General features: G+C 39.7%; 1 protein-coding gene across 1 annotated transcript in view; it reads left to right on the top strand.

Annotated features, from left to right (window-relative positions):
* TIMM13 (translocase of inner mitochondrial membrane 13) overlaps positions 1-16,360 on the top strand; it is a gene marked incomplete at its 3' end in the record, with an annotated part of 33,800 nt that extends 17,440 nt beyond the window's left edge. The window contains 1 exon segment of the mRNA XM_044090622.1: positions 16,292-16,360. Within this exon segment, the coding sequence (XP_043946557.1) occupies positions 16,292-16,360 (69 nt within the window).
* Between the last annotated feature and the right edge of the window lie 1,818 nt (positions 16,361-18,178).

Genomic DNA, 18,178 nt, shown 5'->3' with positions numbered 1-18,178 from the left:
CCTGCTACAACAAAAATCGCCAAATTCGCCACGGGCTTCCTACTGTACTCACCACTGCCTCTCACTAGCAGAACTGGGCTGGCTAGAGCTCCCCCACCTCCTTCAGTGGTACCAACTCACACTCGCCCACAAACTAATGAACCAACCACTAAAAGTCCCATCCCTCCAGAATCTACTCCAACCCTACATAACCACGAGGCCACTAAGATCCAGCCACAAAAACCTCCTACAGGTCACAAGAGCCAATAACTCTGCTGGAGAAGCATTATTCTCCTGCACTATAACCAAAATCTGGAACTACCTCCCATCCTCAATTACCTCTGTAACTTGCACCCACTTCAAATCCTTACTAAAATCACACTTCAAAACTTGCCAGATATGCCCTTGCAACCCCCCCCCCCGCTAATACCATCCACTCCCCCCACCCACTACCTCTCTCAGCTCCCTATCAACAACCTACTCTTGGCAAGCTTGGCTACTCGTGTTCCGAGGCTACCTACCACATAATACTAACTTCTTGTAGCAATGACTGCTAATGGCTATTATGTACCTCAAGAACAGATTGTATCAATTGTTCACTGATGAATCTCTACTACATTTGTAACCATGTTTAGTATATGTCACCATATTTTAAAATTGCACTATGTTCTACAGCTGTTTTACATGTTTTCTTCTTGTCTTGCGTCCTTAACTGGACTAATGTCTATTTAAATGCTATGTTTTTTAACTGTATAATGCACATAATACTTAATGTGGAGCTTTTCTCCCCGGGCCTCCTCTGAAAACGTACCTGTGTCCAGTCAGACTCTCCCTGTCAACAAATGTAAATAAATTGAATAATAAAATACCTGCAGATAAAGCCAACTTTCTTGATTACCCAGCTAATGATATCCTTGAATTTGTGTCCCTTATTTTTTTTGCCACTGGCTTTAAATAAAAAGCAAAAGGGTAAAGCGGACACCCCTGACTGGTTCCTGTGTTCAAACACAACATAGGGAGGAACACTCCCGCTTTAATTGCCTCTTATCCTTCATATGTCCTACTAATCAAACTTAATATTGCTTCAGGGAATGCAGATGCTTCCTATGCCTTGTTCATAAAATCCCAGGTTACTGTCTCTGCCATCAGGACCCACCAACAGTATTTTTTTTCTTAATTCTGCTTCCATCTCGATCATCGTTTTATTAATGTTGAATGTTTGCCTTCCCACCACAAAACCACATTGATCCATATCTATCATTTTTGTTAACACCTTTGCTTTTCTTTCAGCTAGTGTAGACCTATAAAGCCTTAATTGTGGTGTAATATGGGTCTTGGCCTTCCATCTTCTAGTTTGAATTCACCTTTCCATAGTCATTCTTGCATCAAGTCTTAGACTTAGCATGATGTTCTAGGAGATCTGTGTACCTGCCACTGTATTTGTGGATTTTCCAATTTGTTTCCCTTCTCATCTGTTCCTTTTCTTGCTATTTTGTGTTTTTGGTGCACTCAGTTGCTGTCTGACTTGTCTACTTCTGGTTTGATTTCCATTCCTACTTTATTCCAAAATAGCAAAGATGTCATTTTGGATGACGTTTCTTCATTCATTAGAACTTTCACTGTTTAGATTGGATGAGGTCTGCAAGTATGTATGCAGACGCACAACTGCTGATCAGAACATGAAATCAGTTTTGAGGCCAGTCACTTCAGAATGAGGTCATAAGGATTAAGCTTTTGGTCTAACTGGTTTAGCCATGCCTCAGTAATAGCCGAGATAATCAGGATTATGAAGCTTGATCCAAGTGTTAAATTAAGTGATTTTATTCTGAATGCTTCTAATTTTAATGTTTATTGCTTTAGGTTGTTTAAAACTCTTGATAATGTCACTGTTGTAAAAGGTTGGACCTGGGTTTAGTTCAGTGTCTCAAAGTAACTGGTGAATTGAAAAAGGCGAGTGGTGGTGATGCACTTGCCTGCTAAACAAAAAGGAAAAAACTATTTCCTGTTGGTACACTTATCTTTTGCTACTTATTTCCTGTAGAATGAGAGAGGAGTGCTGGTGGTCAGGTAGTGAACATAATCATATGATGGGGGGGGGGGTAGTTAAAAGTGAAGAAAATAGCATTGCAGATTGTAAGGTGGGTGTCAGCTTTGTAAGATTTGTCACTAGGGTATTAGTAGTTGCCTTTCCAAATTTTGTTGTAATTTGGACACACTTTTGGTGGTGGTAGGAGTTAAGGTTTTGAAGCGGCGAGTCCTTATGGGATCAGAAGTAAGTTGGGAGTGTGTGGATAATTTTGTAAAGGTAAACACCCCTGGGATGGCTGTGGTATGGGGACTGGGGAGAGCAAAGCAGGCAGAAACGTGGCAGATGCTGGAACTAATCTCTGTATGCATGCCCAAAAATGCAAGGTAGTTTGGAAGTGGATTGGCTCTTGATTATTGTGTAATGTAGTTAAAGTCGGAAGTACTTCTGAGTACAGCTCCGATAAAACGTTGTGCAGCCAACTGTAGGTTTAAATAGGACACTGTAGATTTAAATAGGACACTGTAGGTTTAAATAGAACACTTAAATCAGTTGGACACTAAAGAATATTAAAGTGCAGTAAATGTACTTCTCTCAGCTTGTAACTATTGGCAAGACACTCCGGGAATGGTGTCTGCACACTCTGGGTGCATCATGCACTGTTTAGGGGCATTGAGGGTTTGCATTGTGGGGAATGGTTTAGATTGTTAGCAAAGTTCAGACACTGCGGAGAAGACCCCGAAGATTGAGAGAGGCATATGTATTTGATGGCAATCCGTTTTTGATGTTCGTGTAATACTGCATTTGCAGTGCCGTTGAGGGGCTAAGTGTAGTTTCAGGTTGGAAGGAAATGTATTTAAATGACAGTCCACAATGTCAGTAAATCTTGAGTTTTGTGGGGAGATGGTGTGAAAATTGACTATCATGTTTGCTAGTTTTAGACTGCATGAGAATGTGGTTATTTCAGGACTCAAATTTTTATGATACCTAGTGAAAGGAGCTGCAATAAGGACATGTATTTGTGTACAAATATAGGATGAGAGTAATTTTAATTTTTTGTGTGCAGTGAGGAATTTTACAGGAACAGTTGATCATATTGGTTACTGCTACAGTAGCCTTGCCTGTAAGGCTGGTATCCTACCAAGCATATAACAGCCGGCCAGCTTTCAAAGCTTCAGGGCACCTTCCAAGCAGCCAAGCTGTCAGGCAGCATGAGCTGACTAGTTTGGGTGCCAAGCCCTTCAGAGCTTTACTGCTGCTGAGGAGTGTGCTCATCGAAGGCTTTTGAGGGGAAAAATGGTCTGCTTGGTGCTGTTACTTTGCTGAGCAGGTAAGTTCCCTTGGGGAAAACCCTCCCATTTTTGAATTGTTTTATCACTTTCCTTTTCGGGGGAGTTATTTTAAACTTGGGTGTTTTGTGCTTAATGGACTGTCTTAAGAATGTATTGTACTATGGGATTGCTTTTTTTTCTTCTTCCCCTGTCAGTTTAAAAGTTTAACTGAAAAAAAATTTTCTACGGAGTTTTTTTGTTTTGGGGTTGGCAACTAAAGTGCTTTTTACTGTGCGAGAGCTTGTCCTCTTGAATTTTTGGCTTGACCATGGAACAAATGCAGTCCCGTGGTTGGTTCTTCTAGCCACAATAAGAAAAAGTTTAGTAAACACTCTTTGCTACCACATTAGGCTAGTAATTTGCCCCCGATGCAGGTGGGTGACTCTACAGTGGCAGTTTGCTGTCCACTCGTCTTACCTTGGATCTCTGTGGTGTAGCACCTACAGCCGCTATGGAGCAGGGGATTAGCCATGCCCACTGCGACTGTTAGGGGGGCACCTCACTGTGCAAGGGAGAGCTACTCTTGCCAGCCCCTGGACAGGGACGGGGAGCAGGAAATTTTTCCCTATTTTGTCAGACTGCTGTTCCCATGCCTGAGGAAGCAGCTGCTGCCATCAGTAACATGGTTGGTCCCATTTTTCCTGTCTGAAACCAAAAACTAAGTGTGTATCTACTCCAACTTTGGATAGGAGTAGTTTACTGGGTCTGCTTAGAGCTTAATTCAGTCTGTCTATCCTCCTTGTAAAGTAGTTTCTGGTAAAAGAAAGAGGGATTTCTCTCTTCCTGAAGAGATTCAAGATTCTGAATCTGAGCCAGAAGGTGCAGTGACAGATTTTTGAGGTTTTCTCCTCAGATTTCTGATTAGATTCAGCGGAGAGCCTCTTTCTGATTCTCCCTGTGGTTGTTTCTGTCGCTGAGACTGTTGCTAGAATGTGCTAATGTTTTTAGTGGGAGAAAACAGCCCCTCGGAAAATGAGTTACAGAAAGAATTTCCAGGACCTGCATCCATTCCTTCAGTTCTGTCTGCTTTAGAGGATCCTGCGATTTTCCCACATAGTCATCCAGCTGCTCTTAAAAAGGTGTGTGGTGTGTGGTGTGTGGTGTGTGGTGTGTGGTGTGTGGTGTGTGGTGTGTGGTGTGTGGTGGTTTGCCTGGTTACATTCTCTACATCCCAGGTGAAGTTAAAATAAGATTTTGAATAAAGATTGTTTTTGGCCCCACTTCTGCAGAGGTAGTCAGTGTGATGAAAAGGATAAGCAAATGCAGGGAATCTCCAAGATTTTTCAGCCCTTTTCCAAGGGATCCTCTAACCGTTTAATTTAATTTTGGCAAAAAACAAAATTAACAGCGTCTCAAACTACTTGTAAATTGGCATTAAGAGGCTTCATTTGATTGCCTGGATGACCGTGTCTTGATTCCCTTTAGACACTTTTTTTTTTTTTTTTACTGAGGAGATGCAGTGACTACTAATGGAGGCCAGAAAACCTGCAAATAGAAATTCATATAGGTTTTCTAGTTGGTGCCAACAACATGACTAGCATTCAATCAAGGCTACTTCTCTGGTTTCACAATGAGATACTACCCTGTGGCCTTTATTTCTCTATCAAGGTTCATTTACTAGCCATTTCAGCATATTTGCCCATGGATCCTGCTCTTTCAATGCAGTCTCACGTCAGAATGTTTTTGAAAAGGGTTTTGCATGAGGCCTCCAAGAAAACCTGTGGGCCCCTCCTTGGGATCAATTTTGTGTTAGAGAGACTTTCCCCCTTTAAACCAGCTAACCTGGCTGGTTTGAGGTTCTTGCCATGGAAGACTGTTACTGATGGCTCTGGCCTCTGTAAGAAGTGCGAGTTTTAAGCTCATAGAATCTACACAGGTTGTCCTATGATTATCTAGTACTTTTTGATAACCCCAAACATTCCCAGAGGTAGTGGTCTCTAAATGCCCTATATACCTGAAGATGATCTCATAGATATGTCACACACTATGCAAGTTCAGTTATTTTAGTCTCTCATAAACTTGGCCTTGGTATATTTCTGCTCTCTTTCCAGTTTACTCGTGCTTGTTTTCTTGTAGGGTTTCCATATAGTCCCATACTCCAGTTTGGGTCTGATGAAACAAATGACTTAATTTTCAATTCCCTAGACTTTATAGATCTTTTTATATAACCTATAGTTATATAACTATCCTTAACCAATTGGTTGATTAGAGAAACTCCTAGCTGATCTGTGCTGTATTACATATTCGCCTTTCAGTTTATGCCTACCAAGTCTCATATGCCTAGTTTTTGATGTATTTATCTGCATATTATTCTCCTGCACCCAAATGGTCAATTTAATCAAGTTATTTTTCAGATGTACCTAATCAGTTTACCCAATTTCAGGTAAACCGAATTTCAGTTTCAGACTGTCTTCTAACCTACAAGTGTGTGTATGTATATGTATGTGTGTGTAACTAGTTTCCAAGGTACTAGTTCTTTGGCTGCTCTGGCATTCCAAGGTTGAAAGATTGTAACTTGTTCCATTCAGTTATTAAAATCTGATTGAAGAGCCTAAACTGGAAAAAGCCCTTGGCTAATGAGTATGTATGAAATATAGATTTTGTAAGCAGTTATGTTCCCTCTAAAGAGACCCAACCTTTGTTCCAGTGAAGCCAAAACCAGAAATGAAGAATAAGTAAGACTTCAAGTGCCAAGTAGAGTACAAAGTTCAATGTAAATTTATTTAAAGAAAGAATATACAAGAAAGTAGTCTCAATCTGCATTAAATACTTCATTTTACTTTTATTCTTGAGGCATAATGGTTGTAATGGATTTATAACCAAAATGGTTGTAATGTATTTATAACCAAATCCTATCTGCATCATAGTAACTTGCATAATTTCTCTTTGTGGTCCCCAAATTATTGTAAAGTTTCACCCTGATATGCAAAATGTTCCATCACCAAGCTGGTGGCAGCTTTACTGTGTATGTTTTAAAATTTTTTAACACTGCTGCATGTTCTTATAGCATGTCCAAAATAAAGATTTCTTAACTCATTCTCCTTTTAATCTCTGATACTAGAAAGGTGGTTAAGGTGTTGGTCTCCTTTGGTTTAGAATGCAAACTTTAAATCAAAGTTTTAAACTTTGCAGAAATATTGTTTAAGCTCACAGAAAACAAATTTTCTACATGTTTCTTAAGCCAGAAATTTTTTCAAGTATTGGTTAAGATAGCAGTGTGTTAAGTGAAATATGAAGTGTCTTGTATACTGGCAAGAAATGGAACGGCTCATTGTCTGGTCATCAGTGATGGTTTATTCCTGTACTTAAGGTGTTACACTCTGTATTGGATAAAGTAACGCTCTGTTAGTCTTTAATTTTAATTAGATCTCAGACAAAAAAAAAATCTGTTGACTAGAACATTGTGTGTAATGCAGTTTATGCAGGAAGTTTGAGTAATAGCAAGTTTGGAGGCTTTTTTGGAAGAGGTAATGGTAGCCTAACTAGGATTTACTCTGTTCATTATTCTGTTTGGCACATGGTTATAAAACTTGTAAAATCAGGAGCAAAACAAAAGTAGTGGTATTTCAGATAATTATTTTCGGTTTGCTTGCTTGAACCTCAGAGCTTTTAATAGTAAGCTTTAAATTGCTGAAACAAAATAAACATCCATTCTGTATTCGAGAAAAAGGACTGTAAAATGGGCCTACCTGGGTAAGAAATGTCTTTTATGGTAAAAACTTTTTAAACTGTACAAAGGCACCAGAGACTAGCAGATCCAACACAAGACTTTAATCCAAGCCACAAACGTGACGAACACACAGCACATAAGTCATAAAATCATGGAATAACATTGTAAAACCAATTTCCCTTGCATTTTCATCTAAATGAACATCAGATAAGCATACACTTTACAAATGATCACTTAAATACCATTCCTTATTTAAATTGCCCATTAAGATACAGCCATCAATTAGCGTCATAAGATACGATATGTCTTAAGATACAATATATCTAAATAAAATGTGTAAAATCAGTCCTATACTGTTTTGTGTATAATATAAAATAAAAATATATATGTTATATTCACAATATTTAAATGCATTTAATATATTCCATATAAAATATCTAAAAGTCTTAAAGGACAACAACGGGATATTAAAGTGGATTGCTCAACTTGCTGTCTCTCTTATTCCCTGTTTGTTGATACAGCCTCAAAATCACCCATGCAGCTTTAAAAACTAATCCACTCAACTGCTTTCCCAGTTAGGCTTCCTACCTTTCCATACTGTTTTACTTTCACATTGAAAACCAAGTTGAAACGCCTCTACCTAGCTCTGAAATGTCACATCTGCCAGAGCTATTGCTCTAGCTACCAGGACATTTCCTCCCCCCAAAGTGATTGTAATCCCCGCCTGATTTGCGTGCTGTATAGAAGAGCCAGTGGACCTCCCACATTGTGATGTCAGAGCTGCCTTGCCCAGCCCACTCTTAACCTAGCAAAAATGTCAAACTATAATCTCACTTTTCTGAAGAGCTATGTGACAAAGTACAGGCGGAAGCACAGAGTAACAGCTGCAAAAACTAAGAGCATAAATTTGCAATGACCATGCGTAGACATTAATTGCATGTTTTTACATAAGAAGCAGATGTCTGTCACAGTTGACAGCAGTCAGATTACAAGAAGTATGCAGTACCATAATTTTCTTAAATTACCACTTAAAAAAAGCATGTGGGTGCTGTCATGCAAGTCTGTGAAATATTTTGTTTGTAGCGCATCATTTGTTAGCTATTTAACCAAACAGGAAGGTAAAATAAGTGGGAGTTTGATGCTTTGCAAAACGGTGATTATTCCCCGGTGCTATGGAGCTTGGGTCTAAATTTGACAGGAGTGCAACAAAAGTCTCCCACTATAGGGAAGGAAAGGCTGACACGAAAACACATTAGTCTGGTCACCTGCTGTGAGCTGTCAATCACATGCAGTTAATGGGTCAAATTACCCTTGGCTCTTTGACAGCTAGGGAAGGTAGGTGTGAAGGGGGAGGGGGGAGATGCCTTGAACTAGATTTCAGCCTTCACAAAATAGTTAGCATTTCTAAGAAGAAAGAACAATAAAATGCTCTTTTCAGTTCTGTTTTGTAGCATTTGCACTGCTTGTGTTTGAAGTAGTCATTTGGTGAGTATAACACAGCAGTGAATGCCTGTAAAATCAGTCCACTGACAGGAGCTTTGGGGAAAACGTGGCAGATCTGATGCAATTTTTGGAGACAGACAATGCATTCTGGGATACTTAGTCAGACTAAACAGAATTATTTCAAGATGCCAGACCCCATGTGGTCAGTCAAATTGGGTATAAAAATGTTTAAAAAGCTCTAAAGTGTCCCGGAGTGGTGTTTAAAAATGTAGGAAACCTCAAACCATGATGAAATAAAAATGATTTTGAGTCTGGTAATGTTCAGATAAAAGGTTTTTAAATAAAAAAAACAACGAAATGGCACCATCTAGTGGAGAAATCATGAACAACCTCACATCTCATAATAAAACAGGGTTGTCCAAGATATAAAGTGTAAAATGTTAAAATACAGAATTCAAAAAAGTATACCCAGTGTGAATTTATTAGTTGATTTTAAATGATTTATTGGACAGAAAAAACTCAGAATTTATTCTTCAACAGACAGGAGAAAAGAAATATGCACAATCCTCTAGTAAAGAAAAGTACATTTAATCCGCCTTTACACCCTCAGCTTAGAAATTTTGAACTAGTGGTGGAAAAAGGGTTAAGGGAACAGCTCAAGTACAACAAAGTGACCCGAATCTTACCAAGGAGGAGAATAGTTTACATGCATCCAAGAAAAACAACTTTAGAATTATGAAACCTGATAAGGGTAGGGGGTTGTTTTAATGGATCACATTGTATATGAAGGGAAAATGTTTACTTGGTGATGAAGATACTTAATGGAAGAATTTCTTTGAACGAAGTTAACATTGCTTGCAAAAAATTATCTTGTGTGCTTGAAAGACTTACTGAGGGGCTCATTGACATGGAGACATATAATTTTTTAAATGTCGACAACAGAGTCCCCTCTAGTTTTGGTATACCCAAGGTCCATAAAAGCACCTCACACCCACCTCTCAGGCCTATTGTCTCGGCTGAAGGATCACTAACTGCACCTCTAGAAAGATATATAGATTTAAAATTAAAAACTGTTGAATAACACAAACATTTTAAAGGATTCGTGGGATTTAAGATGTGTAGGTAATACTAAGCAAGCAAACAGTTTCATTACACTGGATTTATTTACATGTATTCCATATATGAGACTTATGGTTTGAAGAATTTTTAGCTGAAAGTAATGCCATTTCTTTTAATGCACTTCACTCTTTAGTTTTAATGGATCTAGTCTTGAACAATTTTTATATTCTTTCAGGTTGAATACTGCAAACAAAAGAAGCAATGGGGGCACATTGTGCCCCCAACATATGCAAACATTATTCTTTATCATGGGAGAACAAACTTGTATTCACGTCAGATTTTAAGAACGATTGGAACTTTTTATGGGCGTTTTTCTAGATGACTTTTGCCTTTTTTGGAATATTACAGAACAAATTTTTAGAATTCCTTGAATACATCTCAAAAACCACTGACATTTTTACGATTTACCTATCAAGTAAACTATATTGAGTTGAATTATTTAGATGTTAACATACAGAGGGCTGGTTGTTGTCTTTTGGCTTTTCGCGGTTAGGGGTCGCCACATCGGAACTCCGGTCCACTAATGGTTGGCAGTAGATTTTCACAAATGCCGAGGCGCCAGCTCGACGTTCAACCTTCAGTGAAGGCACGCCCATTTGCACATGGTCTTTTGAACGCCCACCCAACCGCGGGGAGAACATGTAGACTCCACACAAGGCACTCTCCACACTCCAGCTGAGAATCTAACTGGAGAACCTCTTGCTGTGAGGCAACGATGCTACAGAGGGCTGGTAATGGTTTTAAATCTAAAATGCACTGGAAAGCGACATCTTCTAATTCTTAATTGCATTACACTAGTGCCCTTCCCCTCATCGGAAAAGAGGGGTAATAAAATTTGGTATGGGCCAGTAGAATGACCTCTGATAAAGATGAGTGTGAATCTATTATGGAAATGTTTAAGGCCAGGGGTTATCCTTGTGACTTACTGTCTGTTTTGAGAGGTTACTTGAGGCTAGGGTTTCTAGATTCGCTCCTATTTTGGGGAGACCACACTCTTCCCTTGACAGAACTACCCTCAACAAGGATGCTGAAGAGGACGGGGGTACATATCAATCTGTCCTAGTCATTACATATGATGGTGAAAGCAACTTGGTGAAGAGTTATTAACAGTGGAACAGGTTTGCCAGGTTATCGGATTTAGATGTTATATTTGATAAACCACTTAAATGTGTATATAAAAAGTGCGAAACATTAAAAATATCCTAGAAGGTTCACATCACCAAAATTATGGGATTTTTTCAAGCAACAAAAAAGGAATACACTGTGGTAACTGCACTCAATGTAATAACATCCGGTCTGGTGATGTTTTACATTTGAAATGTAGAAATAAATGCATCATGGCAAAAGGGTTTGCAGATTGTAATACCACAGGTGATATGCATTGCAATGTGTGGTGCATGTGACTCTGGGCAAGACAGAAAGAAAGTTAAATGTATGAGCATGGATATGATACAAGAAAGAATGACAGTAATGCCTTGTACCAACACCCCCAAGCATATAAAAATGCTGACTTATCAATTTTTTATGATAGTAGTACTTTCAGATCCCAGGGTTGGTCCCTGGGAGATTCGGCCTGAGTACAGGGAGTTGTACTGGCAACTAGTCTTGGATGCCAGTAATTATCCAGGGCTAAATGGCGTGGTATCCTTAAAACCAGTATTAAAGCGTAGGTCTGCCAAATTGTAAACTACATTTTTATCTGACAACTTAAGAATTTTAGATGATGCACTTTCTCGAACATTGTATTTTAACATTTTTACATTTTATAACTTAGCCTGTTTTATTATGAGATGTGAGGTTCATGATTTCTCCACTAGATGGTGCCAGTTCATTGTTATTTAAAATCCTTTATCTGTTTTAACATTGACTTAGATATTTTGTATGGAATATATTTGCATTTAAATATTGTGGATGTAAAACATTTTTATATATATATAAATTTTTTTATTTTATATTATACACAATAGTAAATTGTTTTATGCATTTTATTTAGATATCGTAAATGCTAATTGATGGATGTATCTCATTGGGCAATGTAAATAAGGAAAGGTATTTAAGTGATCATTTGTAAAGTGTATGCTTATCTGATGAAGTTCATTTAGCCGAAAATGTAAGAGGAATTGGTTTTACAGTGCTATTCCATAATTTTATTGCTGTGTTAGTGACGTTTGTGGCTTGGATTAGTCTTCCTTGTGCTGGATCTGCTGGTCTACGGTGCCTTTTGTACAGTTTAAAAGTTTTAGTTTTGGGTACTACAACCACTTGTGTATTTTATGGTAAAGGTAGACCACCTAAATGGTGAAAGTATACAGTCAATGAAGTACTAGTTTAAGTACTTTATTCTTTATCCTAGTCAGTTGACCCAGTTGTTTCCCATCACCGGGGCAGTAATCAGCCAGGAGCGACCATCCTTTTAGCCATCAGAAGCGGTTCCAGGTTTTTCCCTCAACCTTTTCTTCCCATGCACTTGCCTGGTTAAGCAGCTGATGTGGGCCATGCAGTGGGCTGACTGCACTTGTTGCCAGAAACAGTCTTGCCCTTCACCCCATTCTAAAGCATGGGTGTGGTTTCCTTCCTTGTATAGTTACAAACCTCCCCTTCCTGAGAGAGAGGCAGCAGCCTGCGGTCCTTCACACCTCCCCCCTGCTAATTGACTGTTGGTCTCGTAGATGTCAGGAAGACCTCCATCTTCTCTACACTAAGTTGCCATGCTATGAGCTGATTCCTCCCCCCCCCCCTGCTGCTTTGTCCTGATTCTGTGATTAAGCTGTAAGCATTTTTGCACTCCTGAAATGTAGCATCAGGGTACAAAAAGTCTTGTTTCTGCAAATCTAAAGGAATACAAGTTTTAGTAAGTAAGCTTGGCAAACCATGGGAAAAAAAGCTTTGCAATTTCCAAAGCTGGTGAACATAAAAGCACTTCTGTAGGAGTGAAAAGTTTTAATCGCCATTTTATATAGACCTTCCAGATGGTTCCCCTGTTTTCATCCCATTGGTTCCGTTAGGGTGATGACCAGGATTCCTTGTGCTACACGAGTTCTATGGCCATTTATTCTTAACCCATTTGCTCCCCATGTGGCAAGAGTCTGGTGGTAAGAGTTGCACCCCTATTCTGCTATTTTTCCCTTCATGCTAGACTAGAACTTCCTGCAAGTGTAACATGCAGTGGGCATCAATGCTGGGCTGTTCTTTCTCTTGCCCTGCCATCCCTTAGATGCATAAACTGTTAATCAAATGTCGGTCACATGGTTGTACTTGGGGCTTTATCCCTCTATGCTACTGCTTTCTGTAATGTGGAAGCCTTCTGTTAGCACATCTTCTCTTGTTGATCTATGAAAAATAACAGTAATGTGTCAGAATGTTGTCTACTTTTTGGGTCATTATACCACGTATAGCAATAGTTCTGACTCTTGAAGCCTTGACAAAGCTTACTCCAATACGCCTGAATCATGCTGTGTGCGCACGCCTGGCGCTTTGCGTGCGCACCTGGCGCTCAGGCGCTGTGGTGTTAATTTTATATACATTGTGTACAGCTGCTGCTGTCATGGTACAGAGCAATGTCAGTTTTTTCATTATGCAGCATTGTTGTCCGAAAATGATTCTTCATGCTTTTTTCTAGGCACACTGCCACTGCACTGAAAACCATGCAAGTAAGACAGCGAAGTAAGTAAGTTAGCGGAGAAAGTTCAGCAAAAGTCGTAATGGTTGAGTTGTGGAGGAAGCAGTGTTTGAGAAGAGACTCAATAGTTTGGGTCTGTCCTGTTTTTTTAAGTACTTGGAGTAAAGGTGAACATGTGAAAGCCTTCAGAAGTTAGTGATTGTGACAGAACTGAACAGAGAAAGGACGAGTTTGAGAGGGTGCAATTTCTGAATAGGTAGTCTGGGCCTGAGGAAGTACTGCTGTATGAGGAGGGTGGTGGAACATGCAATCGACTTCCAGACTGGATGGCTCTGAGTGGATTGTTTCACCTATTGCTGGTTTTGTCTGATACCTAGTTGTTAAACATCTCTTAACAGTAAAGAGCATATATGTATGAGCAGCAGTGTATCTTGGTGGAACTGGTCATCTTTTTTTGGTCCTCTTGGGTTTCTAAGAAGATTGGGATTCAGGTTTCTTTTGTGACCGTGAGGAAAGTGTGTGTTCTTTTACTGGAGGATTCTGATAGAGCTGAAGTCATGATGCAGACAATTCTGACTGCATAGTAAAAATGTTTTGTAATGCATAGTAAGTGAAATGTGGTCAGTTGTGTGGTGGTTTCTTTTCCAAGTTGAGATACTTTGCCTGAGTTCATGGGATGAAGGATGTTTCCCAGAGTTGAACTTATGAGAACAGTTGGCTAAGAGCAAATAATGTGTGGCAGTTATGCAGTGGAGTGTTTGGAGTAAATTCAAATAGGTTGTGTGCAGTTTGCGCATGTATGACGACTTCTAGGGGTAAGGCCTTTGTCTTTGCTGCAACCCTGGGTAAAGGGGTACAGTGGTCAGTTGTGTGGTGGTTTCTTTTCCAAGTTGAGATACTTTGCCTGAGTTCATGGGATGAAGGATGTTTCCCAGAGTTGAACTTATGAGAACAGTTGGCTAAGAGCAAATAATGTGTGGCAGTTATGCAGTGGAGTGTTTGGAGTAAATTCAAATAGGTTGTGTGCAGTTTGCGCATGTATGACGACTTCTAGGGGTAAGGCCTTTGTCTTTGCTGCAACCCTGGGTAAAGGGGTACAGGGGAGGGCATGTGATGGGCAGGAATGCCAAATGAGAGATGGACTTAATATACAGGTGAGAGAGGGAGACAGGTTTGCATTGGGTGGGATAAGAGGGAGACTGGTTTGCATTGGGTGGGATAAGAGGGAGACTGGTTTGCATTGGGTGGGAGAAGGGAAGTACTTGTGAATGGCTGATTGCATATGAAGGAAATCGAAACAAGAGTCAGTAATCGAAACCAGAGTCTGTATAAGAATATTGAATGTGCAGGGGAAATAGGCTGTCTCAGAAAATGAAGGGGGATTTTGCTCGGATAAGAGAATGTTGGTGTAATGTGACTTAAACAGATGAACATGAGAAAACCAGAGAAGATGGGATTACCCCGTTTGCTGTAAGTTAATGGAAGAAGAATTACCCAGTTTGCTGTAAGTAATGGAAGAAGAATTACCCCGTTTGCTGTAAGTAATGGAAGAAGAATTACCCCGTTTGCTGTAAGTAATGGAAGAAGAATTACCCCGTTTGCTGTAAGTAATGGAAGAAGAATTACCCCGTTTGCTGTAAGTAATGGAAGAAGAATTACCCCGTTTGCTGTAAGTAATGGAAGAAGAATTACCCCGTTTGCTGTAAGTAATGGAAGAAGAATTACCCCGTTTGCTGTAAGTAATGGAAGAAGAATTACCCCGTTTGCTGTAAGTAATGGAAACCCCGTTTGCTGTAAGTAATGGAAACCCCGTTTGCTGTAAGTAATGGAAACCCCGTTTGCTGTAAGTAATGGAAACCCGTTTGCTGTAAGTAATGGAAACCCCGTTTGCTGTAAGTAATGGAAACCCCGTTTGCTGTAAGTAATGGAAACCCCGTTTGCTGTAAGTAATGGAAACCCCGTTTGCTGTAAGTAATGGAAACCCCGTTTGCTGTAAGTAATGGAAACCCCGTTTGCTGTAAGTAATGGAAGAATTACCCCGTTTGCTGTAAGTAATGGAAGAATTACCCCGTTTGCTGTAAGTAATGGAAGAATTACCCCGTTTGCTGTAAGTAATGGAAGAATTACCCCGTTTGCTGTAAGTAATGGAAGAATTACCCCGTTTGCTGTAAGTAATGGAAGAATTACCCCGTTTGCTGTAAGTAATGGAAGAATTACCCCGTTTGCTGTAAGTAATGGAAGAATTACCCCGTTTGCTGTAAGTAATGGAAGAATTACCCCGTTTGCTGTAAGTAATGGAAGAATTACCCCGTTTGCTGTAAGTAATGGAAGAATTACCCCGTTTGCTGTAAGTAACTTTATTTTTATTTTAGCGAAGCTATTACTGAAGTTTGCCTTGCATTTTTATGCAGGTCTGAGTTCAGTATCCCTCTCTGCCCCTGGATGGAAGATTGTTGCTGTCAGGGTTGAGGAATTGCATTAAGAACGTGCTAGGTTTGTTGGGACTACTTGGGTTTGATGAGATGGGGTGGAAATTTTAAGAATTGGGCAGGCTGCAGCAGTTAGTTGCATGTCTCCTTTCACTGGTTTGATTGGAGGTATTGGTAGCTTTTGCTATTTTGCAATGTTTAGAGAGCACTACACTTATTTGTTGTTTAGGTCCCTTCTTGTAAGGTGCAAGACATTTTATCATCAGAGATTTGGCTAAGAGTTGGCTGAACAAAGCAGTATTGTACTTATAATTGCAGTATATCATTTCCTAAATATTTGTTAAAATGGGTGCAGTTATGAATTTGAAAAGTAGTACATAAAATAGAATATATAGCTGTTTATTGTAGCGTTTGCAGCATAGTTGTCTGTGGAAACCATCTGTGCTTACGGCCCTTGCATCACTCATTAAACCCTGTGTATTTCCTTCTAGGATTACAGTTTTTATCACTATTTTCAACTTGTATCTGAATATAAAGTCCTTAATTGCAGGAACAACACTGAAATCATTCTGTGCTAAAGGTTTTATCTTTGCAAAGTAAATTCTGCATGTTTTATAATGGAGAAGCTTGACAATTTTTGCTTTTTTTTTTTTTTTTTTTTTTTCCCTTTTGCAGAGAATGACCCACAAATGTTTTAACAAGTGCATTGGAAAGCCAGGAAGTTCTCTAGACAACTCGGAACAGGTAATTTTTAAGAAATTGTGGTTCTTGGTTTGTGTGTTTTTTTTTTTTTTTTTCTTCTGTAGTCCCCCCCCCCCCCCCCCCAGTTTTGCTCCACTTATTCCCTTTGTGTTGTGGGGTAATTGTACTAACAATGTTTATACCCCTGCTCTTGCACCTTCCTTTTCATTTTACTGTGCATCCTGTTTCATAACATTCCTATGGATGCAGTGAAATATTGGGCATTTTGCTTCAGGCATGATACCTGCTCGGCATTTAACTTGGCTGCTTAAGAATTGGTTATCACATTACTAGGAGCATGTTTTCAATAGTGTAAATCAGTGGGCTTGGGAATGAGCTTAATTTGGTTTCCCTACATTCCTACATTGATGGTTTTATTATTTCTAGCTTAGAGTTAACCCGGTTGGGTAATTAAGTGGCTTGTAGGTTGCTTTGGTTAGACCTGTGTTCACTGTTGAAAAGAGCCTTAAAAACACAGGAAGCAGTGTATCAGTCCATACATATGTAACCTGTTAAGTGATGATCATGGAGTTGCACCATTTCACTGGGTATTGATGAGTAAGCACTTGGAATGATACTGATTGATGCATGGTGTGATGGCCTTCGTTTTCCCTTTTTAACTTTGTTGCTCGGGGCTCCTCAGGTAAGTACAAGAATTGGGGGGGGGGGTTACTTGTTCGAACTGCTGCTTACACGTCTGAGCTAGGTGGTGAACCCTACCTCATGGTTGTGTTTTGAATGCTTTGATCCTCTGTCACTTCCTGTCAGAAGTCCTGAGAACTGTCATGGTGACTTACTCTTTCAGTATGTGGCTAAACTGTGGAACAGCTTAACTAATGCTATATTGTGTCTTCTGTTGTCCTTTTAAGCAGTTTTCATTAAGGGTTGTTTCATATCCAGCTGATCCCGTGACATTTGGGATAACTTTTAAATATCCTCACCTTCCTTCCTCTACTCCTGTCTCTCCACATTTTTATTAAAACCTCCTCTTACCTCCTGTCTTTCTCCTATACTAACAGGTGTAGGTCCTGCCTGTACCATTCTTTCTAGAGAAGTCTCCTCCTCTCCTGCTGCTGTCTCCCTTCCTGTGCCTGGCCTATCCTCGTTGTCAACATCATCCTTTTCCGTTACTTGTCCTATTTTCTTTGTGCTCTGCATCTGATGTTAATTGGTTATGTGCTGATAATCTCTGACAACCTGCAATCTGATTTTTGTTTGAATATGATCCTTGTGTTAGTACAACTAACAGAACTACAAATAAAAAGGTTACACAGACTAAACACGTGGGGGGGGGGCAGTAAAAAGACCTTGCTTAAACCTCTGAAGAAGGCCCCCTCCAGGAAATATGCATTTGTGTGCAGTTACTATAGCAATAAACCCACGCCTGGGTGTGGGTAATGTGGGATTTACCCACGGTTGGCCGTGGGTAAATCCCGCATTACCCACACCCAGAAGTGGTTTATTGCTATTATACTATGACATTATTTAAGAAAAGAAATAATTACTTTTCTTAAATAATGGCATTGTATAATGCCTCTTTGCTGCCCTTCCACAGCTGTCTGGTATCTGCGACAGTTCTGATGTACTGCGCATGCCTGCTCAGTACATCAGAGCTGTGGCCAAAAGCAACGGAGAAAGCAAGATCTCCGTTGCTTTTTACTGTTTCGCTATGTTAAATGGGTTTAACATAGCGAGACAGCTTTAAAATAAGCAACTGAGATCTCATTTGCTTTTTTTAAACCTGTGTCGCTATGTTAAACTCTTAACATAGTGAGACAGTGTTTTAAAAGAGACTTATACTAATGGAAAAAGTCCGGGTGA

Source organism: Protopterus annectens, chromosome 13.part0 (assembly GCF_019279795.1).
Source record: "Protopterus annectens isolate FY-2018-M chromosome 13.part0, PAN1.0, whole genome shotgun sequence".
Taxonomy (NCBI): domain Eukaryota; kingdom Metazoa; phylum Chordata; order Ceratodontiformes; family Protopteridae; genus Protopterus; species Protopterus annectens.
This window is presented reverse-complemented; position numbering and strand designations above follow the sequence as displayed.